This window comes from Branchiostoma floridae, chromosome 2, assembly GCF_000003815.2.
Source record: "Branchiostoma floridae strain S238N-H82 chromosome 2, Bfl_VNyyK, whole genome shotgun sequence".
Lineage (NCBI taxonomy): Eukaryota > Metazoa > Chordata > Leptocardii > Amphioxiformes > Branchiostomatidae > Branchiostoma > Branchiostoma floridae.
The window spans coordinates 17960460-17987231 of record NC_049980.1 but is presented as its reverse complement, the minus strand read 5'-3'; the positions used below and the strand labels follow the sequence as shown (position 1 = coordinate 17987231).

The window sequence follows — 26772 nt, the reverse complement described above, 5'->3', positions numbered from 1 at the left end:
GTTATATGATCAGGATCACAGCAAAATCCATTTGTGATAAAGGTGCTCCAAAACCACACTATTATGCATGGCACAAAAATAAAGCCAATTCCTGAGCGCAGGTCCAACGTGAGAAATGTAGGGAGGTTGTTCTTTGTTCTACCGTACATAAACAAGGGTCAGTAATACACCCGTATAACGGTGTTTGTAATATCAGAACTTTTGTCAACAATAACTAATATTTGCAGTTATTATTGTATGTACTATTGCAAAGGCAAGCGCTTGTAAGTTCATGTGCAATAAAATTATTTGTTAACTTGGTGTAGACAACGGTATCATTAACTCGATCAGGATTGTCAGAGGGAGTTATACTTGGAGTATCACATCACTTCAGTATTTGAATACTAGTACCTGTTAGAACATGGCCACTATCCCTCAGCCAATGGGAGCCCTTCAATTACTGTGATTATATCCACATAGTGCAGAAAAGTGTTGTATTATCCAAAAAGTGTGGTACTATCTAAAATTTGCATAAAATAAAGCCACACTTTTTGGATAGTACCACACTTTTCCGATAATCCAACACTTTTCCTGCACCACTGGTCAGCTCTCACACTGTGCTAATTGCCTAGGGGATTAGAGAGGATTAAGACACAAAGACTCAATGTCATAAAAGTAAACAACAGTTTAATGCTTTCCATAGCTGTAACCATAGGCGCTAGGCCAATGAATTCTTGTTGATTCGCCCGTACACTATCATTCTGTGCCGAGTTGCCAGGTTGGAAAGTACTGGGGATTACCCGAAGGTCGGGGAAGTCATTCCATAGACCCGAGGTCTTCAGAAACTAACAAGGTCACTGCTTTCTATAATTAACTGTTACAAAGAACCAGATCTTTAGAAAATAACAAGTTTACTGCTTTCTATAACTGTAACAAACAAAGAACCTAGGTCTTCAGAAAATAACAAGGTCACTGCTTTCTATAACTGTTACAAAGAACCAGGTCTTCAGAAAATAACAAGTTTACTGCTTTCTATAACTGTAACAAACAAAGAACCAGATCTTCAGAAAATAAACTCAGTGCAATATTTTCTACTGAAAAACACTGCCAACAGAAAATGACAAGCGCGGTGCCGTCAAACTAAACTAAACAAAACAGTTTGGTTCTCTCTACAGGATAAAACTTCAGAAAATAGCATGGGTGGTACAACTGTACCATAAAAGTAACAAAAACAATAACAAAACAGTGGCACGTCTTCAGAACGTAAATTACGAAACAAAACAACTGGATTCTCTCTACTTGACTACTGGAACAGTACAGAGAATCAGAGAATAACAAACTAAAATAACAAACCAAAAAGTAAAACTCACAGTTCGTGATAAGAAATCCCAGTTCAAATGTCACAGTTCAAAAGTCCATGAATATCTTTATTTTTATCCCTGATTCTGCCTGGTCCCGGGGTACTTCTGCAAATGGGTCAGGCTGCGTAGAGAAGACCTCAAGGTCCATTCCAACATACTGGAAAAACTGGTTACCAAAGCTGAGATCCTCAGGTTCAACAGGATTCAACAAATCGTCAAGTCCCAAGTCGAAGTTAAGATCCATGATAGACACACCACGCTCCCTCACAGTGTCCTTCCCATGTGAGACTGGGAGCAGACTGCTGGGCTCAACAAGCAGAAAAATTCTAGCGGGAAAATCTGCAAGACTTATTATTGTATGTACTATTGCAAATCTGGTGCCAGGAGCCATAAATGTGCAATAAAATTATTTGTTAACTTGGTGTAGACAACGGTATCGTTAACTCGATCAGGATTGTCAGAGGGAGTTATACTTGGAGTATCACATCACTTCAGTATTTGAATACTAGTACCTGTAAAACAAAAGCAACATGGTACATTACATACGTTACAGTACAATACTGTTCTCTTACATACCAGGGCCAGCCCTTTTATAGATCAAAAGGGAGCACAGGTTTCATATTCTTTCAAGTCACAGCACTGGAAAAATAGTTAATGTTTCTGTTCAAAAGTCTTAAAGGTGAAACTCGGTGTGAGACCACAAAACATCACGTGAACATAACACAGTGGTGACGTCATTATGTTTACCTGATCAACTGGTTTGGTCTCCTGAAGGTTTCCACATTTCTCAGTACCTCTCGGCCCTCACATGTGTGTGCTTAGTCTGTGATTAAGATACTGTGACAGGTAGTCTCGGTACTGACATGCCCTTGATCAAGGTGTGGGTATAGTAAAGACACTTCAAGCACAGAAGACCCCGAGGACCTTGACTGGAGTTCGGTACGATTTGCAGTATCAAGAAGGTATACCGAATATACGTTTTTGGTAGTGTTGACCCTAATAGTGGATTTACACGGCGAAATCGCTGTCCATGAGACAGAACAACACACAACTGAGTCGTGTACTTCTGTATGAAATGTCCTGACATAGGTTGAGAATTTACAGTTTATTTCCTTTGTACCAGCTGCCCCTTCTTAAGCCCAGTTATGTTTGGACGACTTGTTGGTAATGTACACATAGTCAGCCATGTTCCCAAGAACACGATCACGCCCACTAATTTGTACGCGGGCGATAATTGAATTCTGATGTACAATCTACAATGTAACACGGAAAGCAAAACAAATTAGTCGCTTTGTCCACAGGTGCCACTAGCCGTGACAATGGCGATGTTTTGGGTCGTCAGTATGTTGACCCTGGTCTCTGCGCATGCGTGTCCGTCGGTGTGTGTTTGTTTTAGTGACGTTCCCAGTGTGCACTGCAATCACCCCACGTTGGAACACATCCCACAAGGCATCCCGAACACCACAACAACGTTGCAGATGAAAGGTAATAGTATGAACGACTTTTTAAATCAAATAAGATTTGGCTTACCTTAGCTACACCTCCTTCCCTCTTTTGAGACGTTGTTAGACAAACATGCAACATTTCCCCTACGTTTTGCGACGCCATTAGACCCTTTGCGTAGGAAATTGCTTGTAAGTAAATTGCAGAAAAACAGACAAGGTCAAGACGTCACACAGGGGACATGCAACAGATATATTTAACCAAGGAGGTTGAAAGAAGGAACCTCCTTGATTTAACGATGGGGAGAGGTAGCTAATACCCCCTTTCCACTAGGACGGCGCTCTCGCCGCGCTCTGCGACCTAGATTTGACAGATCGCTCAACGAATTGTATAAAAAAGAAACGAATCTTTTTACACTTTGGGTATTTTGTTGTCTTCTCAGTCACACTTTTACTTTTTGTATAATATACTGTCATAATATACTGTTTTGTATAGTATACTGTTTTGTATAATATAGTGTGAGAGTGAAGATTACACATATCCTATTTAAGTTGCAGTGAGAGCGCAGCGCGATCGACGTCTAGTGAAAAGGGGCCTAAAAGAATCTCATTAGGCACTCTAGGTTACAGTATCGAAGTACAAATCACATTATCAATAGCATACTGCATTGCTTTTTCATTCAGGTACGAGGCTCGTATCGGTCAGACGGGGAGACCTGGCAGGACTGCCCCTCCTCCGTACCCTGTACCTGTTTGATAACCAGGTCCAGCGCATAGAAGTCGGGGCCTTTGACAACAATCCAGATATCCAGAGTTTTGCCATAGGTACCAACAGCATTTCGGAAGTTCTTCCTGGAATTTTCAGGGGCATGAACAGTCTTAGAGAAATAGACATGAGAGGAAACAAGATCACGTCCATCCCAGCTGGAGTGTTCAATGGGCTGCCTAGGCTTCGGGTATGTTCTAACCTCAACATTCCACATAAAATCAAAGTGTGATTCTTTTACATGCAATCATTGACTGTAGGTTACACTATTTTGTTCCATTTCGTACGAAGTTAAAGTGATCGTATTATTGTTATTCTTGAGGTAAAACCCAAGCCAGCTCAATACTATTTCATGATATCGTACTTCATTTGTGTGATACTAGTAAATTCGTACTTCTTTCAGATACTAAAGAAGGCTCGCGATTCTATGTACAAAACGCGCATGTCAGAGGTGAAGACCCCTAACTAGCAAATCGAGACAATAGTAGAGATAAGAACAGTTTACAAGTACTTGTCTTAACTATTGTCTGGATCTGCCAAACGATGTACAGATGTGTTCTGTTTAATATGTCTCAGTGGCCTTCACCTCGACATTTTGACATATTATCCACAAAGAATTTATCTGCACATGCGTACTTAGAATTGTGAACTTTTTATGGCAACGGCTTCGTCCTTTGCAGGTCGTGCGGCTTTTCGGGAATCAGATCAGCACACTTGCAGTGGGCGCCTTTTCCAACCTGTCCAGCGTTGCTCTCTTCTGCTTGGAAAGTAACAGAATAGCGAGGATTGAGAATGGTGTATTCGGGAGTCCACAGGGAGCGACTAGCATGATGTTGATTAGCAACAATATCTCGGTGATAGAACCGGGAGCTTTGTCAAGTTTTGTAAGCATGTCCCGTCTGTGGATCAATAGCAACCGCCTCTCTACTTTACAAGGCGTCTTTGAAGGCCTACAAGAGATGACTCAAATATATGCTCAAGACAACGACATATCGGCTTTGAATGAGGGAGATTTTTCCGGACTAACGAAATTACGAGAGATAAGGCTGAACAACAACAGAATCTCCACCATCGCTGGAAGAGTGTTTGCCGATTTGTCAAGCCTACAAACACTATACCTGCAGGACAACGAAATAAGTGTCATTGGAAATTATACTTTCCACGGGCTGTTCAACTTAAGGAATCTCTATATGTCTGGAAACAAACTGGAAACTATCACGGGAGGGGTATTTGCAAACTTATACAATCTTTACTCCCTCGGGATAAACAATAATAAGCTCCTCCGCATGGAGGCGCGCCTTCCACTTGGATTGCGATTTCTCTTCCTCCAGTCAAATGTGCTGACCGAAATCCCAACTATGAGTATGGGCCAAATCCATCAACTCGACCTGTCCTTCAATCCGATAGATACTGTACGCAACGAAGATTTGTTGGCCTTGAGAAGCGTGAGCAACCTTGCCATGTCGGGAATCAAATATTTCCGGGATCGAAGGGACATTGAGCCGGACGTGTTTGCAGGACTAGACAAGATTGCATCATTGGCCTTGGCTAATAACAGTTTGACTCGAGTACCGACGAGCGCCTTACGTCACGCCTGGCGACTAGTGAATCTAGACTTGTCCGCAAACGCGTTCACGGCACTGGAATACGGAGATTTTGACAACCTGACAAATATTCAAGATTTGGATCTTAGGTAGGAACGTCATTTGTTGTTGAAGTTGACGATCCCTCCGTATTCTCTGATCACTGTTTGATAACATGCTCAATCTCTACGAATTATTCACCCTATATAAAACAAACCAAACCTTTTTCGCATCCTTTACCGACTAAATATGTTTGGGACGACAATTCTAAAGACAAATTTACAGAGGCATTACAAGCTCCCTCAACTGTAAGAGATTTACAGAAATTCATGGCTAAATCCTTCCCTACTGTAGAAGACGCCGTGAAAGAAATCGAAGACATTATCATACATGTTGCCGACAAGTCATTACGGAAGATTGTCTACAAAAAGAAAAAGAAAAGGAAAAACAAAAACAAACCATGGTTCAACCAGTCATGTGCTGCTCTCAAACGGAAAGTCAATCGTTTAGCTACAGAATTTTCTAAATGTCCCTGGAAACTTGATCTTCGCCATGCTTATTTTAACAACCTTAAAATTTACAAGAAAAAGATTAAAGCAGAAAGACAGCTCTTCAAAGAAAGGCAATGGAACAATCTTTATAAACTCAGTAAATCAGACCCACAAAAATTCTGGAGAGAAATGAAAATTCAAAACCAGGATGGAAATGATAAACAAGATGAAAATAATAACATAAGCCCTGAAGAGTGGAAAACTCACTTCAAAAATCTGAACGATCTTGTAAAAATTAATGAAGCCGACACAGATTTCCATCAACATATCGGTCAGAAAGAAACAGACCTGCTTCAGACAACGGGAAGTGATAACGAAGTTGACATAGGAAATAAGGAGCATACCAAAACTATTATCAATACCCTTGCAAATAAAACGGGAAATCCCTTGGACTATGACATCTTAGAAGACGAAATCATAGCCGGACTACATAAACTAAAGGGCCGTAAAGCATGTGGCACAGACTCCATCACTAATGAAATGCTAAAATGTGGCACAAACCAACTTGTCATGCCACTGAAGAAACTGTTCAATCTCGCCATCCAGTCCGGTACATTTCCCAATCAATGGAGTCAAAACATTCTCGTCCCCATACACAAAAGCGGCAATACATCCAACCCGTCAAACTATAGAGGGATCGCAATTTCTAGCTGCGTTGGGAAACTGTTCACTCTCATATTAAGTAACCGTCTGCAGCACTTTCTGGAAGATAACAATATATTGACTCCTTCTCAATCCGGATTTAGACAAAACTTCCGGACAAGTGACAACATCTTCGTGCTTAAAACTATCATCGATAAACAGTTGTCTGAACCTGGTGGAAAGTTATACGCATGCTTTGTTGATTTCAAGAAAGCATTCGACTCTGTTTGGAGAGATGGCTTGTACTACAAACTGTTATCATCAGGCATAGGTGGACAATTCTTCAAAATCATACAATCCATGTATTCCAACATAAAATACTGTGTTAAAACTCCTGGTGGCCTGTCAGACTACTTTAAATCAACGTGCGGCGTACGCCAAGGGTGTAATCTAAGCCCCCTTTTATTTAACCTTTTTATAAATGACATCCCTAGCGAGTTGTCTTCATCATTATGTGATCCTGTCACTCTCGATAATACTCCAATTAACAGTCTCCTATGGGCAGATGACCTAGTCCTTTTCTCAAAGTCAGAAAGTGGTCTCCAAGAGTGCCTAAAGAGACTAGACAGATTCTGCTCACTCTGGAAGCTAGCAATCAATAGACACAAAACTAAAGTTATGATATTTTCAAAAACTGGACGAACAGGTTACAACAAAAACTCAAATTTCCAATCACAAGGACAGTCCTTAAACATTACAAACTTTTATACATATCTGGGGGTAGATATAACACCCTCCGGATCATTTCAGCGTGCAACAAAACAACTGAGAATAAAAGCCCTCCGGGCTTCTTTCAAACTCAGATCCCTCCTTCTGTCAAACTACAACCCATCCATTCCGCTAGCCCTTGATTTATTTAATAGTTTAGTCAAACCAATTTTGCTTTATTGTAGCGAGATACTGGGAACAACAGTTCAATCACGGGATCTCATCCTTGATGGAATAACGGAATGTCCAAATGAAAACATAAGACAAATATTATCCAACATTATATCTCCGATACTAGGATCGGATGTTAATATCCGTAAAGCTACTCGTGTCGGAAAAAAATCTGACCCACCATCACCGGTTTTGATTCGACTCAGCAAGTACAATGATAAGTTACAGATGATATATCATTCCAATACATTAGCTAAACAAAACATTACGGTATCTCAACCTCCAATTTCTTACGAGGTTTCCGACCTAGAATATGTTCTTCTAAACTTCTGCAAAATACTTCTCCGCGTCCCCAAAAGTTCAGTTAACGCTGCAGTAAGGGGAGAATTGGGCATGTTTCCGCTATACATAGATACACAGACTCAACTGGTTAAATATTGGATAAGATTGAACAGCCTCTCGAATGACAGAATCGTGAAAAAAGCATATAATGACGCTGTAAGACTAGAACAAGACTGGGTTATACATGTACGAGATACACTCTGTAGACACGGGTTCCAAAATATTTGGCTGAACCCCAACGTAAGCGCCAACTACTTTGGAAACATGTTCAAGGAGCGCCTTAAAGACGAGTTTCTATCCAGCTGGCGACAAAAAATCAAAAGTTTCAGTAAACTCGAAACATATTCAAAAATAAAATCTGAATTTCATATTGAGAAATACTTGCTTTCGGTCCAAAACAAATCTTTCGTAGCAAATACAACAAAACTCAGAATTGCTGCACATCGGTTAGAAATTGAAAAGGGCCGACACAATAATGTCCCAGCGAGCCAGAGACTATGTCCAACATGCAAAGAAGGCGTAGAAGATGAATACCACTTCATGATAGAATGTCCAACTTACATAGAAGAAAGAGCTAAATTAATGCAGACGATAAAAAACAAATCATTACCTAAGACAAACAGAGAGTTATTTCATGTACTTATGTCATGTCCCGACACTGTTTCCGTTTACGTAGGCCAATACATATATACATCCATGCAGAAAAGGAACCTCATGATTTCAACTTAATTTTGTATACATTGTCATTGTAATGTATATACTAGATAATAAGATCCTCGCTATGTCTCCTCTCAGTCATATTGTTTGTATAAAATACTGCCTGAATGTAGTATGTTTTCATGTTATTAGCAATAGAACATTGCATAACCTATTGTTACTTTGTTAGATTAATTCTACTACTAGCATATTGCTAGTTGTCTGTACAATATAACGTTAGCTAAGTTTGCCATACATTGTACCCGTTTTACAAATGTTGTGCAATAAACTTTGACTTGACTTGAGAGATACAATGCTGTTATCAAACCATACCTTCCACTTTTATTTAGGAAGGGGACGTAATTTTGTGCTACCCAGGTTGGTTTCAAAATAATACATTTTCAAAGTAACAGTTGATGTAGAACACAGGTCAAAGAACTGCTAAATCGATGTTTATCTATTGTAGTGGAAACAAGCTGACCACAGTCCCCCGGGAGGCCTTGGCAAACCTGTCCTCACTCCGAAGCCTGATCCTGTCTGACAACCCAATCGTGTATGTAGGATCGCGCGCCTTCGGTCCACAACTTATCGAGGTTAAACTTCAGAACACCAAATTGAGAGTCATAGGTATGTTAATCCAATACTCTTGCTCGTTAAACATAGAATTGTAGTGTCAAGCGAGGAGGGTACCGTCGTCGGACGCGGCGCATGAAATACTCCAGCCGAACACGACTTTGATATTCGGTACAACTTACCAGCTGTTAGGGTGACCATGATATACCACCAACATTAGTCAACCATTCATAAATACATGCCAAGGCCTAGGAATCTAACTGTACTGATAGAATACAATAATACAATCGTGGGAGACAAGTTGCTTTCACAACAATAGCAGTGTGGCGACTACAGTAAACCCGTTTCAGGCCACAACACAATGACTGGCTCGGAATAATATAGCTAGTATTAGACTATCCGTAATCACAAATCAAATTACATGTATTTCTGCCAGCACCTCTAAAAGTATCTATCTGAGCATAAAAGTAAGATAGGAAAAGAATGATGTTACTGTGGTTAATTTCTGCACTATAGATGGAGCTGCCTTCAACAATTCCCCAAATGTCAACCGCCTAACACTGAGCAACAACTACCTACAGTACCTGCCTGAGACCGTCTTCCAACCTCTGACCTATTACGGAGACTACGAAACTCTAGACTTGGACGGTAACCCGTGGGTGTGTGACTGTCAGCTGGCAGGCTACTCCGCATGGCTCAAGGCGCCACAGGTGAGAGGAAAACGTTTCAACAGTCAAATTTACCGGTTTGATAAAAACAGTTAAAAATCTCAACAGACCCCATTTATTGCACGAAAGTTATGTGAAGAAGAAATGATATGAACGCTGATGCACCAGGCTGTTGATCTTAACAGGCCGTCGCCATCCCAGATCTCTACTGCACGGCTCCGCCATCCCTGGCAGGAGATCCCCTGCGCCGCGTGCCGACCAACTGGCTGAACTGCAGTTGTGTGACGGAGGAAAGTCCCCGGATTGACACACGAGGAAGCACGACTTCGGCGGCTGCTGGTGACAAGGCCATCCTGAGATGCAAGGTGGTACTGTACTTAGTACTTCTCCAATGATCTTGGCATTAAAACACTTTGTGAGCTTACAATATTGTTACCGTTGTTATCCGTTGTATGGCATGTGTCTCGTCTATTCTCCTTTATACCTTCAAATGGAATAACTATCTATCCCGTCACTGATGAACTTACATTAGAGTACCAACTGTCTATCCACATTAGGTCACTGCCTGCCCAGGCGCTGCAGTACTCTGGACAACCCCTAGAGGTATGTCTCTCACCTCCGACTCCGAATTCCCGAACATGCACGTCCAGACGGACGGCACACTTGTCATCGCGACAGTCACAACCGAGGACGCGGGCCTCTACACCTGCATGGCGGTTAACGCCTTTGGAACAGCCGAGGCCCGAGTTGTTCTGAAGGTGACCAGAGGTCCGACTAGCCAAGCCGTGGGAATCCACCATTTTGTCTGGAATTTCAACATAGTCCTTTTGTTTCCTTGGTACATATCCGGGATAGACACCTGACAGTTGCTGTTTGGTACAGCGTCTACGCTAGGGAATGTGCTTGATGATTTGTTTGTTTATTTACTCAAAATTGTGATTTCATATACTACGGACGAAAGAAAGGTAATCTTGTCCGTTTTCCGGAATGTATTTTGAGCATAAATCAGGCCTGACATAAGGGTTTACATTGGAAACTTTGGTGAGAAGCACCAAAATCGTCCATAGTGATCAAGGTTCAATCAAAGCTGAAAGCGTCGTCCCACGGACTGACCGTGATCTATACTCTCTGGTCCTTAAAAAGTCAGCTATGAAAAACGTAATCGACCTGCAATCCCACAACAAGCCAAAAACCCATGTTGTCGGCTACCTGAATTTCTATCACTTCGCCCATGGCGATAGAACAAACATATCGTTAACGATGCAGATATCTTTTAAATATAATTTGTGGAATCAGTAACACCATGCTCTATATATTAGGCAAACACAATGTTACAAGTGTACCTTAAATATCGAATACATTTGTGCAGATTTGTGGGGCCGATATGCTTATGGGTAGAGTACAGCACGGTACAGAACATCAATATGAGTATTTATCACATTGAAAGCAAATGCATGTAAAACGCTATGAAGAAAATGTTTGCAATGCGTGAGCTAGATTTGCTTAGAAGTCGACGCACGTTTCTTAAATCAATAAGCAAGTGGAGAGAGAAACAAAGGTGAACTGTACTTAGAGCCATGTGGGTCGCACATGCATGTGTTCTTTTTGCCATGAAATCTATGGAGACATACTCTCAGAAGAGCTAGAGCAAGTTGACCCGCACTCTTCAGGTCGCAGCTCAGTTGTCCATGTTTTTATTTCTCTCTAACCAAACGTGATTGGTTGGCGCCTGCAAAGAAATGATCAGTGATCTGAAATTTGGTGGATATTGATAAAAGTCCCATATTATACAATATACGCGGAAAGTTTAATTGTGCACCTTACGCCTATGTGGATGTCACAACATCCGTCTCATTTCCCTTCCTTCTTTCTTTCAGACCTATATCTTCTGATCAAACCCTCCCCCTCGAAAATATTGCCACATTATTGTTACACGACCTATTTCGTTATCTCCTCCTCATCTCCTGATCTATTCATAACATGATGCCGATGGCACAATGCAAGTAAGACTTGCCACCGGGGATGGTGGTGAAAGGAAAAGATTTAGGGAGATAGTCAAATCCATCGCAGTCGTGTAGCAAAGGCCCAGACACATACTAGATTGATCCCTTACAAATGTCAAATATTTAACACCGGTGTTTAATCATCTGTCACCGGATCCAATCAGAAGGAGAGTTCACAGAACATTGTCCAATCGTAATAACACATAACAGGGAGGAATGATAACGTTCAGCAAGGAGGTATGTTTATCAATACAGCGTAATAGACAAGCTTTTGAAAAGATTTGACATGGTAGGATTGCAATGTTATGCATATGTTTTCTGTGGAAATTTTGGTTTCAAACTGACATCTGTAAGTTGTCCTTATGTACCAGAAAGACAAATGTAAATTTTCAAAATGCATTCGACAAATAGATTTACAATTATAGCATCAAAAGAATCTTTTTGTTTCATACGAGTTAGTTTGGATAGTCTATATGACAATAACGTTAATGACCCTTTGCTCACTCGGTCTATTCATTCGGTGGTTATAGCGAATGACCAGGTCTTATGACGCCAAATGCACCGAGGAATAGGCGGGTCAACCCTTCATTCCCATTACGTCCAGAAACTGCACCGAATCATAAGATGCACAACGCATCTACCTGCTACTGGAACAGTGGAAACGTCTTCTCGTGTATCTTATCAACCAGAAAATTTAAGGGTACAGGTTCTGATTACCATATACATGTTTGTGTAAATAGGTACATGCTCTGGCAGATACGAATTGTGGCGGAGTAAACTTTCCTTCGCCTATCACGGACTGTAATCTAAATCATTGCTCTCAACGATATCACTTATGGGGTCCCTCTATCCCCTGCACAATCTCGTATCTCCAGTTAATGCCTGGGATGTCGTAAGGATGATGGTCTGTAAGATGCCAAAGGCCATTTTCCGCGGAATAAGCCCATCAATCGAGAGCGGCATATCGCTGAAGCGCAGGCCACTGACACGCTGGATGTTGGCAGCTCGGAACTAAATGGCCGGTAACATATGTCACTGACACCAGCACCGCACAGGTCAAGGTTTAGGCCTCACTTGACCTACCGACTGGTACTGACAATAAGTGGCAGTGGCTAGGCAGTTGAATATTTCCAAAGTTAGAAATAGTTTTTTTTATCTTACTGTATCCCAACCTCAATTTCATGTTTTACACACTCAGTTCAAAACTCAGAGATCAGGTCGAGAGCACGTTGATAATTTTTTGTATGAGAGTAAGAATTACACACGAGACGTAAGACTGATGCTTCTACTACTTGCTTGACCAGTAACCCTGAACACACATAAAGCGCTTCTGACAAAACCCACGCACACGCCCGCTTTCTTAAAGAAAAAAATTCGGGGTAGGAGTTCGATCTGACAGTAGGAACTAACGCCCTTTCGCTCAATTTAGTCTTTTAATATGAGGAAGGATCAAACGCGAGTCGTCAGTGAAAACATCACACGTTGGAGTCAAAGTTGGAGGAACAGAATAAAATAAGATGAAGTAAAGGGGCGTGATTGGCAACTACTAGAACATATCAGACCCACAGACTTTACCTTCGGATCGGTTAGATAGATAACACACATCATATGGATCTGTGGCTAAACCGTACAATGGGAAATGGTGAATCTGCTAGACTAATAGTTTGAGCATCTCTGTGAAGTGTATCACCCGTAAGGACCTGATATCTGTGGCCACTCTAAAGCTCAACTCACGATACCTACCAAATACTTCAAACACGCCTTTCCAATAACCATTGCCTCTACAATCTAACCTGAAGCTTCTTTGACGGCACGTCGACTTGAATCTTGTATCTAATATAAAAATGAGTCATATGTAATATCGATGCCATGATCAGTTGTACTTTTTTCAGACACCAGTAAAGCGTTCTTACAACTCCAATCCTTTTCTTGCTTGAACTTCATTACTTTTTTTTGCCGCGGATGGGACATGAAAATACCATACGATTGAAGCCAAGCCATGGCAAGGGAACAAAGATCAGCAATGAAAATAAAGTGATCAAAAATAATCCAGTAGAGATGCAACAGAGATGTCACCATCATTTCTACTATTGAAATGGTTGATGAATCAGCCCTTGTAAACAAAAGTAATGCACGTATTAGACCCAATCTAACCTATAGTACCTAAATAACACGGAGATGGCAAAGTTTACCCATTTCACGTAGGTAACACACACTGCACGCACACGCACACACACACACACACACACACACACACACTCACTCACACACACACACACATTTTGGACATCATGTTCCTACCACTCTAATTCACCTTCCGGTAGTCAGCAAGTCTTTTGAAGCTCTTCACGGCAAGTGTTTCCACCCCTTTACCACCAACTTTATTACCGAACAGCGGAACAGATTTGATAGCCCCGCGCTCTTACTGACAGCTTTCATGGTTGGCCTTGACAGGTTGGGCTGCTGGATGTTTCACATACAATAACGCCAACGGTGCACGAAGGTGTAATTACATTTCGGATTACATAGATATTATGTCCGAGCGATGGTGGATTATGTAGGCGTTGTCTGACGAGATTTGAAACTGAAGGGCACCTTTCCCGCTTTCTCATTAGCCGGTCAGTCGGTTGGTTGATTGCGGGCAGCCCCCGTACCATATGGTCCGGAGATAGCGGCAGATTTAGTGATGGCCGGATGATGAATTCTAGAGATTAGCAGGTGAAAAGCCGTGTGCGTTTACAGCGATGAAACACTGTTAGAAGCGGCAAACGGCTAATAACGCGTGCAGATCTAGAATGGGAAGGTTTGAATGGCCGAACACATAATGCCATTCTCAAGGACACATGTATCTGGGAAATATCTACATGAAAGCGTTTATTTGTTATCATGACTACCGGGCACAAGTCTGAGGTGATATCTCTACATGACATCAATCCTTTACAGGTCATCCTTACCAGTTCCCGAGTCACAAAAACGTATTCATCCTCCCTACATTTCCAAATCCCGTACTTTGCTACCCATTTTATATACATTGAGCATAGTGGAACAAAAATGTAGTTCCCTTTATGCCATGAAATATCATGAAAGACACAACGCAAATCTTCGATCATGCATCATGTCAAGTCTTCCCTTTCATGCACACCAAACTGACCCAAACACAATGAAACCGTACCTTTGAAACCACTAATGTTCCTCGGATAACTGGAATGTAGTGATAGCGTTGTACGAGGTGCCGGTGTGTCTGATACGTCTTCTGTTCACTTTTAGCGGGTGTAAAATGTAATGTGTAACATGGACAATAGACGGTACTGAAGCCACGGACAGGAGGACGGATAAGGACATTGGTATTACATCTACTGCAGCTCGAAGACGTTAGCTTTAAATCTTATACTCGAGTTGCTTTATATTCAATTTGAAAGTTTAGACCTAGAGTATCTAAGACGCAACTAAGAGCAAAATATGCCGTAGATTGTCAGAAAGCTTGAATGTACGAGACATCGAATAAACAAGTAAAATGAAAATCAATGAATGATTGTTGGCGTGACGTCACACTGTAAACTCATCGCTGACATCAACAGTGTAACGTTCATTTTGGTCCCGAGTGAGCCAATTACTCAGATACCCATACAACTAAGTTAATTGCTATGAGATCGAATATTTCATGAGGTAGGTGAACATCCTCAGGGAAGAACCCCAGGGAAATTCTTTGATTCTCGAACTGTACACCCTACATACAAGTACAGTCGACTTTTACAGCCGGTCTTGTTATGGCTTGATATATGAAGATTATACAGAACAAATATGTTGCACGTTGAGAATATTGTGGCTTTTCCCGATAGGCGCATTGATAAGGATTGTCATGCGGGACGGGGATATTAAAGGCATGTGATCAGATAATCTTCAACAAAGTACGTGGTGATGAACTTTTTAGGTTATGTTTGGAGGATCGTTCTCCCTCTCTCTCTCTGTGCGTGTATGTATGTATGTATGTATGTGTGTGTGTGTGTGTGTGTGTGTGTGTGTGTGTGTGTGTGTGTCGGTGTGTATGTATGTTTGTGTGTGTGTGTGTGTGTGCGTGTATGTATGTTTGTCTGTGTGTGTGTGTGTGTGTTTGACAAATGGCCGCCAATCCGGCTGACTTCAAATCACCATTACTGGTTGCTACTCACCTCTACAGGCCGCAGAATGTGCTGCTACAACATTTATTACATTTCACATGTGCGCAGAAATCATATTTCGTCCACATGGATCCCATCACGGACACCACATAATTGTGTTACGTTGACGCGTAATGGGAATCCCGGTGAGTCTTACGAGGCGATTTTAATCTACAGCGCGTGTTAATGCAGGTGAACGACCATATTCTGTCGGGAGGTTTTGGACGTTAAGGATAATTGATACAAACATAACAATATTAAATGCATTACTAAACCGACATTGATATTTGATGTGACGAACGTTGAGGTCAGGTTAGGGTTAAACCAAGTCCAGGGAAACTTGAGAAGGACAGACGTCACACACCTTATCAACAGAGAGGCTTCAAATTTGGACAGTCTGCCAATATTATCTGTATGACCATTATGTTTCTATTGAGGATCATGAACATAGTTCCAATCGTAAATGTTGGTAGGTTACATCTACTGTTGTCCTCCTCATCTGAATTAGTTTTACGGCATCTGTAAATAATAGAAGTGTATTTCATGGAATACAATACATCCTACTCAGCATCCTCGATGCCTTAAAAATAGTTACACATGTTAGATCGCTCGAAACCTTGGAGTAAACATGAGGAAAATATACTCCTCTGTTCGATGCATGTTGATTTCAGAACCATGGCCATGTCGCGGATTTCTTAGTCAGGTCTTCTGTCCTACTATCTAAGTATGACATTGTTTTGATGATACAGGAAGTTTTGAAAGTTGAAAAGTTCGACTAATTGTTACACGATCCAAACAAATATGTCAAACGTGTTGTAAAGATAAATCACAATTTTCTTCCGTTAGAATTACTCCTCCGTGATCAGTATGTCCCCGTACCCCCTGTCGAAAGTCCTCAGGACAGAAATAATTACAGCTGAAACATATTATAAATCTTATCAAGCAACAGAATTGATGGATAGTAAAACAAGTTTATTGCATGTGATATGATAGCGGTTATTTCCAACTGAGACTTAGAATGTCAATGTATGCATTGTTACTGGGACTTAGAGGATGATGAAATCATTAATATGAATCTGTTGATCTCGGCGTGACACCTTCAAGATAGATTTTCAAGATAGTTCCCCAGACTTAATACGCTTTGAGTCGGAGGACTAGAACTTAATAACCGATAAGGTTAAACACCGGCCGTGTATTTGTCATTCTGATACTCCCTTGCTGTGTCAGCAAACTTGCCAAACCCACAACACACTAGTCTAGCAATATTGTGTTTTGACAGTTACACGGCAGCGAAAGTAGATTTTTGTCTTCTTTCATTCTCAGTACGTAGTACATAGAGTCCTTTCTGCTTGCGTACCCACTTTGTTTCTCATAAAATGTGTACGTCATTTTATGTCGGGAAATACAGACAAAATGCAATGTGGAAATAGGAATGTAACCATGTTATCGGCTGATGATGCGTTTATTCCCAATGTTATATGCTGTGTGATTGGATAAGCCCAAGAGCTTCCCTCCCAATAACATGCATGTTTGTTTATAGAAAGTTTAGTGAAAGCTGATTACAACTATAGATTACAACTGTAGATATGCTTTACTCTCTGAAGTTAAGACCAGGAAAGTTTACGTCCCAAATGGAAACAGAACTGACGGCTTGTGTTCGCAAGGAAGTTAGGTCTTGCTGGTGACGTAAGCACATGTGCACAGTGACGTGGCCAGATGGATTCCTTCAAATCGGCTTAACCTAACACCTTCCAGTTAAAGTTAGTCTATCCCAGACTCCTCTCGGGGCTACATAATGTAGATACTGATAAAAGAAGGGTGACGAATTTGTAAAATGTGTCAAGCTGGCTGAAAGAGGTCTACAGTTAGTTCCCAGACCCATACCCTATGGCAAATTATTAAGTCGTCTCGGCCGGGTATTTTGGCCCTGCCCAGAGAAGAGTCTGGAATCTAGTCTACATCGACGTCATCAGATCAAACGTGAGCACAAAACTTCAGAGAAGCGAAATAACCTTTCAGTCCGCGACAATTGATGTGCAATTTCCGCTACAGGTTCTCAAGGGTGACGTCATTGAAAGGGCCGTCCATAGTGGGGTAGGGCTCCAGGTGTCAATTACAAGCCTACGCTTTTCGGCCGGGTCTTATAAATAGGCACAGCGAGAGTTATCGAGACAGATCTGCCCGCGTCAGAGGCACAACAAGCGGAGGACGGAGTTCAGCACAAGGCGCTTTTGGAGAAGAGAGAAAGCTCGTCGGGTGACTCGTCTGAACAAGCATATTCCACGGTAGGTACACCCGTAAGGCTGTTTTGTCGTGCCTGTACTCATGATCGGCTTAACACGATTGATGTGGACACATCTGCGTCTATACTGATTGCATACAATGCATGCAAACATTTCTCCACAATACAGGCCATTCAAAAACTCCAAATGTATGCCGTTGTTCTATTTACAGCCATTGACGAGATCATTTCCATGGTGCACTTTCCGATATTTCGCAATTGGTTATCCTTTTTTTGCCCCTTTTCTTCCTTCCTCTCTGATGGTCTTATAGAAAATGTCTTCCGTCACAGAAATTTCTCCTTTCTCGGCGATTCCCTGACGGCCGTAGAGAACAGTATTGACCAATATATTCAGAAATCTAGCGGAACGCACAACGCATGGGCAATTTGCTCAGCGTTTCGAATACCTCGCCCGCTAGAAATGGCTCGGTTTCCCCCTCATTCTGATCGACTATAAAACACGGCAAACTAAAGCCTACACAACACAGGCTGGGTTACTCAGAGTCACAGTAACAGCCTCATGGTGCTAGCGGGGTGTTTTGTCACCGCAGTAACGTCAATATAAGGCATCATTGTGTGATCTGAAGGATTCAATTGTGAGAAGAGAGATTTCAGACGTCTAGACCTTTCTCATTCACGGGCAATCTCTTCACTGCGATAAGACCTAATATCTCCTGCAGATTCAATTTTGCCTGAGCCTCATCTCACATACTTTGTTACTTCAAAGCTACTTGTTGTAAGCTACACATTTCACTGTGCACCACTTTATGATTTATATTCACCCGTTATATCATAGCTGCTAGTATTTATACTCCGTAATTGAATGTCTAAATCCTTTTCGCGAGTCAAAATATTCGTACAGTTGTCAGACATTGTAATGAAACAACACAGCCCAGTGTACATGTATGATGTGTAAGAACGTTTATGATATGTAATGGTCGGTTGACGGTACGTGTAGCTCGTACATTTGGTCCTTCTCGTCGGTACACAAGGCGCTGGGAGGGGGTAGTCCAATAGCAACGTTGACAATTTTTCCTGTAAAATCATACGAGCAGTCCTTTCTTGTTCGCATGGTCTCTAGTAGATAGCTTGTATCAGGGAGATTCTTGCAAGAGAGAAAGAAAGAGAGAGAGAGAGAGAGAGAGAGAGAGAGAGGGAGAGCTGTGCGTACCTGACAAGAACCTTCCAGAAAGGAAACCTGCTTACTTAAGCCGTCTAATTGCATGTCCCATTTGGCAACGTACTTCGTGCAATCATCCAAGTGATACAACAATACAAAATTATCCAACTAGACCTCTCCGGTTTGGATTTGGGGATTTCGTGCAATTACCAAAAGTGTGCGTCTATCCGCTGTGCAGTAAACTAGATTCTACTGTGTACTTGGTAATGATATCATTAGAAAGAATACTCTTGCCTACTGGCAATGGTAATCCTTCCGTCGCAGCGTTAACTGCCTGGCTAAACAGTGAACGCTGAAGATGACTGGTTGCTAAAAAGCTGATCGAAATAATTACGTCAAAACTTACCAACTTACAAATTAAACTCTAATGTAAGATTGTTCTTTTCCCTTTCATGTTCGAAATGCAATATCGCATCGTGCTTTTCTACCTTGGTTTATAATCCTCTCAATTAAGCGACTTGATTTAGGCAGATGCCCACAGCTGATCCCTACATTTCATTAGTAACTTTTGCTTTTATGTACTAAATTGCTGGGTTCAACAGCTGAGCATAAAAGCCTGTGGTCAGGAGACAAGAAGAAGATCAAAACGTACGCACACACGTCTGCTGCCTGCGTATGCACGAGTTCCAAGACACAAACTTGTAATAAAGAGATCAGGATTTCCTTCTGTATGTTTTGAACAGTACTACAGTACTGTATATTTTGGAAATGGAATTCCGGAATGGGAATATGCGCAGAAAAACTACAACGACAGTAATGTAATGTAATGTAACGTAATGACAAACAACACCAATGTCTTCAACACGGCAGTTTAAGGAACAAAACTGAAAACGTCGGGGCAGTAGGTTACAAATGAAGGATCACAACCAGAGATCCTCTCCATGACAGCACAGACAGCAGCGACAATATCCGAAGCCTAGACTATTCTGGAAAGACATGAATATCATGCTCTTCTCCAAAGTAAGACTGATGTGCTGGTCTCCTCAGTATCCCTGTAACAGACCACAGAGATGAATTGGTTCTTGAAGACTCCAGGGATCGCATACCGAGACCGCATCTCAAAACAAAACATCGGTCCGTACAAATACCTCCTATCCACAGTGAAGAAAATAAAACTGAAGTGGTACGGCCACGTGTCACGGTCATCGATCGGGACTAGCAATAACTGTAATGCAGTGGACCGTCCAGGGAGGAGGGAAGAGCGGTAGGCAACGGAAAAGATAGAAGGATAACATCAGCATGTCGACAAAGTGAAACACTAAAGAAATCAGAAAACCGAGAACGATAAAGCAAACTGATCGTTTCCGGGGTGCCCCGGTGGTCAAATATCTAGAGCACATTTTGATGACATATCTACGATGTGTACATAATGTTGATCTGAATGTTTCGTCACGCGTCCAACCAGTGTGAGATTTACCATATACATGTTTGTTTCAAGTTGATTTGACAGTCGGGACTTATGGTAATTCATCAGATGCATGGCACATATGAAAATGTAGTCGTCAATCGCAATGGCGGAGATCCATATCAACAATTAGATAGAACTATGTTTGTTTGGTCTAGTTTAACTTCTGGATTGTTCTGTTGTTTTGGATATGGACACTACGGAAATGCTGACCGAAGTCAGGTACCCATTTTTACACCTGGGTGAAGTGAGGAAGTTCGTGTAAAGTGCCTTTCCCAAGGGCACAACGTCGGGGGCACGGCGGGGGATCGAACTCAGGACCTAATAGTATAGATTTCGAGCCGAACGCTGTACCAGTTACGCCACGCCCGACGCCAATTTTTTTTAATGATATATAATTTTTTTCTTTCTTTATTCTAAAAAATACTACTACAATAGTACATTTATCAAATACAAGTATTAAAAAACTAAAACTAGTGTTTCTACAGTCTACAACTATTGCACATGGAGGGAAAAGATATACTGTTTTTTTTTCTGGAAGAATTGCATATAGTACAGACTATGTACAGTCCACCTGTCACATGGGTAATATGGACCTACCACATGAGTAATATGGACCTACCACATGGGTAATGGCACCTGTCGCATGGATAATATGGACCTATCGCATGTGTAGTGGAACTGTCAGAAATGACAAATAGTATATTTCTCAAATACTGAGGAGCTTAAGCCCTAGGCATATATACAATCTATTACTACACACTGATTATACATGGAGTAGAAAATGTGCTCATGTCTTTTTTTTTTTAATTTTGTAACTTTCTCAGTTGTATTGATGCGTAGCTGCATCAGTTTCTGCGTCAGAGCGTTATTGTGTACATACGCGGTCGATGATGTGATATGTTGGGATAAGTCAATGCTAATGAACACCATCTCCATTGTATCAGTCTTTTTTCAGGCTATCGACGCAAGGCTAACTTCCGTGTCTGTATTCCTCGTCTGTGTTACAGTTGTGGGCGGTTCCAATCTCTGCAACTCCACAATGCAACTCCCCGGCGCCACGCTACGGCACGCCACCCTCGTGCTGGTTGCTCTGTGCATCGCTGTCACGATTGCGCATGTCCGAGGAGACGATGGGGACACGGCTGCATTGTTCAACAGAGTTGCGAGGGATGACAAGTCAACGAATGCCAAATTGAAACACATCATTCCGCTGCGGTTTGGTAAGAAATGGGCAAGCTTCGACGATACAGCAGCCATGCTTCGGTCGTCGCACGGCGGCAAGCCTACATTAACGGAAGACAACGCTGCAGAGAGAGGGCCGGCCCACAGTCATCGTGTCCAAACTAAAGCTCTACCACTGATTCAGCTCCTTCAGTATGCTGTCCAGCTCATGGAAGAGGTCATACAAGGGTTGGAAATGGAACAACAAGGAGACATTCCATGAAATAGAGCGGACTGTCTAAAAGACGTCTCTGTTCTGCGATAAACCAAACGGGCGTGACTCGTCTCTTTACACATAAGAAATGTTTCTAGCTACTGTAGAAAAGAATTCTAGATCGCACTCTTTGAATAAAAACAACTTTTCCGCTGCGTATACAGAGCATAGCTGGTGACAACAAGACGGGCCGTGCAAAATTTGACGACTACATGCAAATGCCTGGACATCTTGATCTGCCTCCCTTACATGGAAATGCCAATTAATATCAACCATTGTTCTGAGAACGTATTAAGTAATAAAGTCTACTTAGATAGAAACGGTTTGTAGATTCTGTACATGGTTGGAATAAGAATATGAACGGAAAAAGGATGTTCTGGTTCAGATTTTAGCTGTAAATCATCTTCGTAAAATTTCAAAGCAGGTTGTTGACTGTGTACATGGTTGGAATAAAAATATAACGGAAAAATGTCAGAAATGTTCAGTTTCCAGTTGCAACTCATTTTCGTACAATTGAAATGGCCATCTGAAACTTTTAATTCTTTAAGTTGTACATCAGTATAACTGCCGATCCAACCGCCCACCCTGAGTCAGTTTATGTCGTTGAGACCGCTGATGTTACTGATCTGATGACGTGTAGGCGACCTCTTGAAAGAACCCCGTCATTTGAACGACAGTGCGCTGACATTGATCAATGGTAATGCCAAGCAAGATTAAGTAAAGTTTAAGGTCCACCTGACTGAAGAACGGTTCGGATCTTTCAAGCTTGTGGTTAGTGCGTTGGGGTCGTGAGCTGGTGGCCCGGGTTCGAGGAGACTGTACTACTCACCCTTTGTGTTTCAATCCCCACCACAGCTTTAATCTATCATCACAGTCTCAGATATCATGAAATCCATAAATATAACACAGCTAGTTTAAACATGAGATCAGCGAGATGTAATTGTGCGATTCATTTACCATATGTCAGGTAATTGTAATCAAATCCGCAAAGACCGTGCAGGCTATCGGGAGTTGAACAAAGCTCACATGGACTACTACCTGGTCTGCGAATGCATCAGAAGGGTTGTTCAAAGAAGTAAACATTGAAAGGATAAATTGGTAAATAGTGGAGATAATCAGAAAGTTCTTTTCCAAGGGTGTAGAATCAACAAAAGGATACTGTCTCTCTCTCTCTCCATGTACGTCCATCTTGTGGATAAAGCCGATCGATATGGGGAGAAATAAAAACGCCAAGCAAGTCTTAAAAATGTTGTCTTCATTCTCGAACAAAATTTTGTCAATCATTTTCAGCATTAGGCCTGGGATGTTTGCATGCCCAGGTCTATCATATCCGACATTTAGGCGGTCATAGTAAGTGACAGAAAGTCCTAAAGTGATCTTACTGACAATGTATAGATTTTTTTGCATCAATCAAGATATCTAAATTTAATTATACATGGATAACAAACTTACAATACTCCCGTTTCTCTCATGCCCGGTATAATCATGTTTGTGATCAGGCCAAGAATATCAGGTGAAAACCTAAATTCGTTTTAGGCTCTTGTGTGGGATATAACTTTCAAAAACAGAGATATGGGAGCCGGTATTCATTTGGGAAGATATCTTAATGGAATACCTAACGTGGATCACTTAAATAATCCTATTTGTCTGTAATGTATACTTAATATCCCCTGCATTCAAAACAAAATTAATGGATGATCTGCACAATGTCGCGATACCTGCACAAACTGCAGAAACAGGTCTGATGGACAACAGGTCTGATGGACAACAGATCTGATGAACAGGTCTGATGGACTACAGGTCTGATGGACTAATCTCTAACCAGATCCACAGTGTATGATAATGTATAGTATCAAACTTCCGTTTGACTCCCTTAGCCGGCTACACTCCTTGGCCAGCTTTGATACTATCTTATGATACCGTAGGATCTGCTTGGAGATTATGATGGACAACATAATAGTACTGTCAAGAAAATGATTTGTATTTGGTCGTGTGCTTGGGCTACAAACTACACTGTATTTATATAATTAGCTTCAAAATACAAGGTATTTCAGCAATGATACAATATTTCACAAAAGTAAATAATTCTTTCTTCTTCCATATTCAACATCTCAATAGGATAGGAGGTTCCATGTTGCAAGGTCCTTTTCTAGAACTGTATCATTTTGGAACAAGCTTCCTCAGGACAGCTTATCTGATGGGTAACATGTTATACCCTTCAACTATTAAAACTAGGGTGAATTGATATCTGTCATCATGATCCAGTTAATGTAACTCCAAACATCTGAATTGCTGAAGAACCATGTTTGGGGGTAATCTGAAGTAAACAAAAAAAAAAGCTTTTTTTTTACCAAGAATTAAAACATTCAAACATCTTAACCTTCTACAAGTTCTATAATATAATGTTTCCACCAGTTCTGACAAGCTTTTTATGTACATTTGTTTGATCATCAATCAGTGGGCATTCAGCATCTTAGATGTGCACAAGTCCTGATTCACAGCATCAACCCACAGCTAGATTAGAGCAGAGAGGACACACAGGTGCTTTATCACTGGTTTAATTTGGTTGGTATCTTCCAGAACAGCTTACATGTGTGGGAAGAAGATTGTGTTGCCCTCAATATCCTGCCTGCCCATTTGCACAGCGATAACATCTGCAAACTCCAGAATGGACACTAAAAAGACTTCGGCTTTAGAAGACATATGACCCCTACAGTACAAGATTAAACCTGGAAAGTATCCTGTGACTTCCCTTTTAACAGAATTTGCAACTGTTCGATGTTCTGTCAGGTTGTCTAAACATGTGATAGACTGAGGTTATGTGAGTCTGCAAGGTTCACATCATAAAACCTGTTGTCGTGAGAAACCAATCTTGTCACAGACATCAGCCATATGTCCAAACAGACCAATCTGTGACATCATTAAACCAACAGTTACCATCATATCAGACAGAAGGAGTCTTCTAACTGCACTGTGACTCTGAATCGCATTCACACGCAGTACTTGAGACATTTTACCTTATAGTTATAAAATCACAGTGTGTTATGTTTTTTTTTACATGCTTTTTTTTTTTTACAAATTAAAGTATCTATTAAATACATGCTGGTAGCTCTAAGTTCTTCCCTCCCAAGGTTTTGGTGGTCTTGTCTGAGTGGACAGTGTTGGCTCACAGTTGATAGGCTGTACATCGAGTTTTTCTATTCCAGGAATCTCCTTCCCCTCTTGAACACAATGAATGATGTCAGAAAATGATGTTGGATAACTGGAAGTGGAAGACTCTGCAGTACCTGTAGTATTAGCTGATGCTACTTCTGTCTGGTCCTCTAAACCAAACTTAACTTCAGCATCTGATGTGTCCTCTTTGGTTTCAGGACTGCCTTCTGGACGTTGATACCCCAAACCTGCAGTGAATTCTGTGGATCATATGGCCTGAGTATCAGCCTTGTTAGTTTACTGAGGCTCCCATACTCATCCCTCATGGTGAGGGGGGAAGATGGGAGCCACGGTTAATCAATAAGGCTAGTACAGAAGTATTGAAAGTAGTGTTGAATATATGAAAACAAAGAGTGTGCACCTTAGCAATAAGCAATAAAAGCAATTCATTAATAGACTCTAAACTTCACATTTCAACCTGTCTTCAGGGGATGCAGTAACATTGTGTTCTAACATATCATGAGGAATAGGGCTGGACAGGGATGGTAATCACAAGACAGCTATCCCAATTTCTGCTCAGCTAAAAATTCCCTGGTGATAGTCTCTGACTCCACAGATGTAATTTGAATGCACATTTTTAACTCCCACAGTTGGCAATTATGGCTACAATCATGAATTGCTGGGTGTACAACACTCCAGGGACTACATCACATTATTTGCCATCGTCATCTACAATGTATCTTCTGTGATCATCTTTAAATTTCTGGACCATTTTGTTATGATACAAAATTGGCGAATTTGATTTTGTAAAAGTTGCAAAGACAAACTACTGGTATTTGTGAATAACAAACACTATGCAACAAATATGAGGATGAGGTACTTAGATGTCCCAACATTGTGTCATAAGAATGGAATTTACCTACCAAAGTGATAAAAACGTCTTTAAATTGGAAATTGCACATGAAAATGACAAATTGCAAAATATGTCATAAAAATGTTGCAGTTAGGCTCATAAGTGTAGCAATTGCTAGTAAATAACTGCGGGACATATATCATGGTACCTGCCATAATGTTGACTTTGAACTGAACGCCACACATGCATATTGTGTGCATGCTAATGGCTTTGTAGTTATCATAAAAATGTAATACATGTATGTACTATGTCACATCTGACTTAAGAAGGACATGTGACATTAACAAGGATATGTGAATATAAAGGCCTTAATGTCTGCTTATAATAATAAGTTATATAAAACAAGAGTCTGAGACTAGAGATGCCTTTTTCTTCAACCATCTGCTATAAAGGTATTAAACCAAATTTGAAATGTCCACATTGGGGCTGGAACATGATTTGAAGAGATACTTACCTTTTTGTTGCATTGCGTCTAACCACTTCTTGAAGCCATCAACATGAATACAGTCCCTGGTGCCTCGTCTGTAATCATGAGTGCAATGTTGTGTTGCTGTATTGTATGTATTTTTCTATGTTAAAAATGAAAATGCAGATCACATAAGGGATACTGTTAAGACAGCACAATTATTTTGCTTACCTCCTGATAGTACTAGCATCATGCATTAATGCACTACATAAACCTTAAGTTTAACCCATTTTAATACCATATTGTCCGATGAAAACCATAGGGTTGATCCTAGGACAGTATTTTCATTATACT

The 26772-nt window shown here is 41.1% G+C and overlaps 2 protein-coding genes and 1 long non-coding RNA gene across 4 annotated transcripts in view; 2 read left to right on the top strand and 1 right to left on the bottom strand.

Annotated features, from left to right (window-relative positions):
- The window catches only part of LOC118405316 (carboxypeptidase N subunit 2-like), a 34973-nt gene extending 23052 nt beyond the window's left edge, over window positions 1-11921 (top strand). Inside the window, exons 1-8 of one of the 2 annotated variants that reach the window (XM_035804803.1) lie at window positions 1864-2302; window positions 2642-2825; window positions 3467-3738; window positions 4229-5241; window positions 8708-8868; window positions 9331-9524; window positions 9668-9847; window positions 10040-11921. In XM_035804803.1, the coding sequence (XP_035660696.1) occupies window positions 2660-2825; window positions 3467-3738; window positions 4229-5241; window positions 8708-8868; window positions 9331-9524; window positions 9668-9847; window positions 10040-10345 (2292 nt within the window). In that variant the 5' untranslated portion in view covers window positions 1864-2302; window positions 2642-2659 and the 3' untranslated portion in view covers window positions 10346-11921. Of the gene's footprint in view, window positions 1-1863; window positions 2303-2641; window positions 2826-3466; window positions 3739-4228; window positions 5242-8707; window positions 8869-9330; window positions 9525-9667; window positions 9848-10039 lie in introns of those variants that run through there. The other variant, XM_035804770.1, reaches the window with a different exon arrangement.
- A 5568-nt stretch (window positions 11922-17489) lies between these two features.
- On the top strand, window positions 17490-24273 carry LOC118410157. The gene is made up of 2 exons (XR_004830534.1): window positions 17490-17927; window positions 21519-24273. It is a non-coding gene; the product is annotated as an uncharacterized LOC118410157 (long non-coding RNA).
- A 229-nt stretch (window positions 24274-24502) lies between these two features.
- LOC118410155 overlaps window positions 24503-26772 on the bottom strand; it is a 3754-nt gene continuing 1484 nt past the window's right edge. Inside the window, exons 2-3 of the mRNA XM_035811687.1 lie at window positions 26467-26534; window positions 24503-25359 (exon numbers count right to left, since the gene is read on the bottom strand). Of these exons, the coding sequence (XP_035667580.1) occupies window positions 25058-25359; window positions 26467-26534 (370 nt within the window). The 3' untranslated portion in view covers window positions 24503-25057. The remainder of the gene's footprint in view (window positions 25360-26466; window positions 26535-26772) is intronic.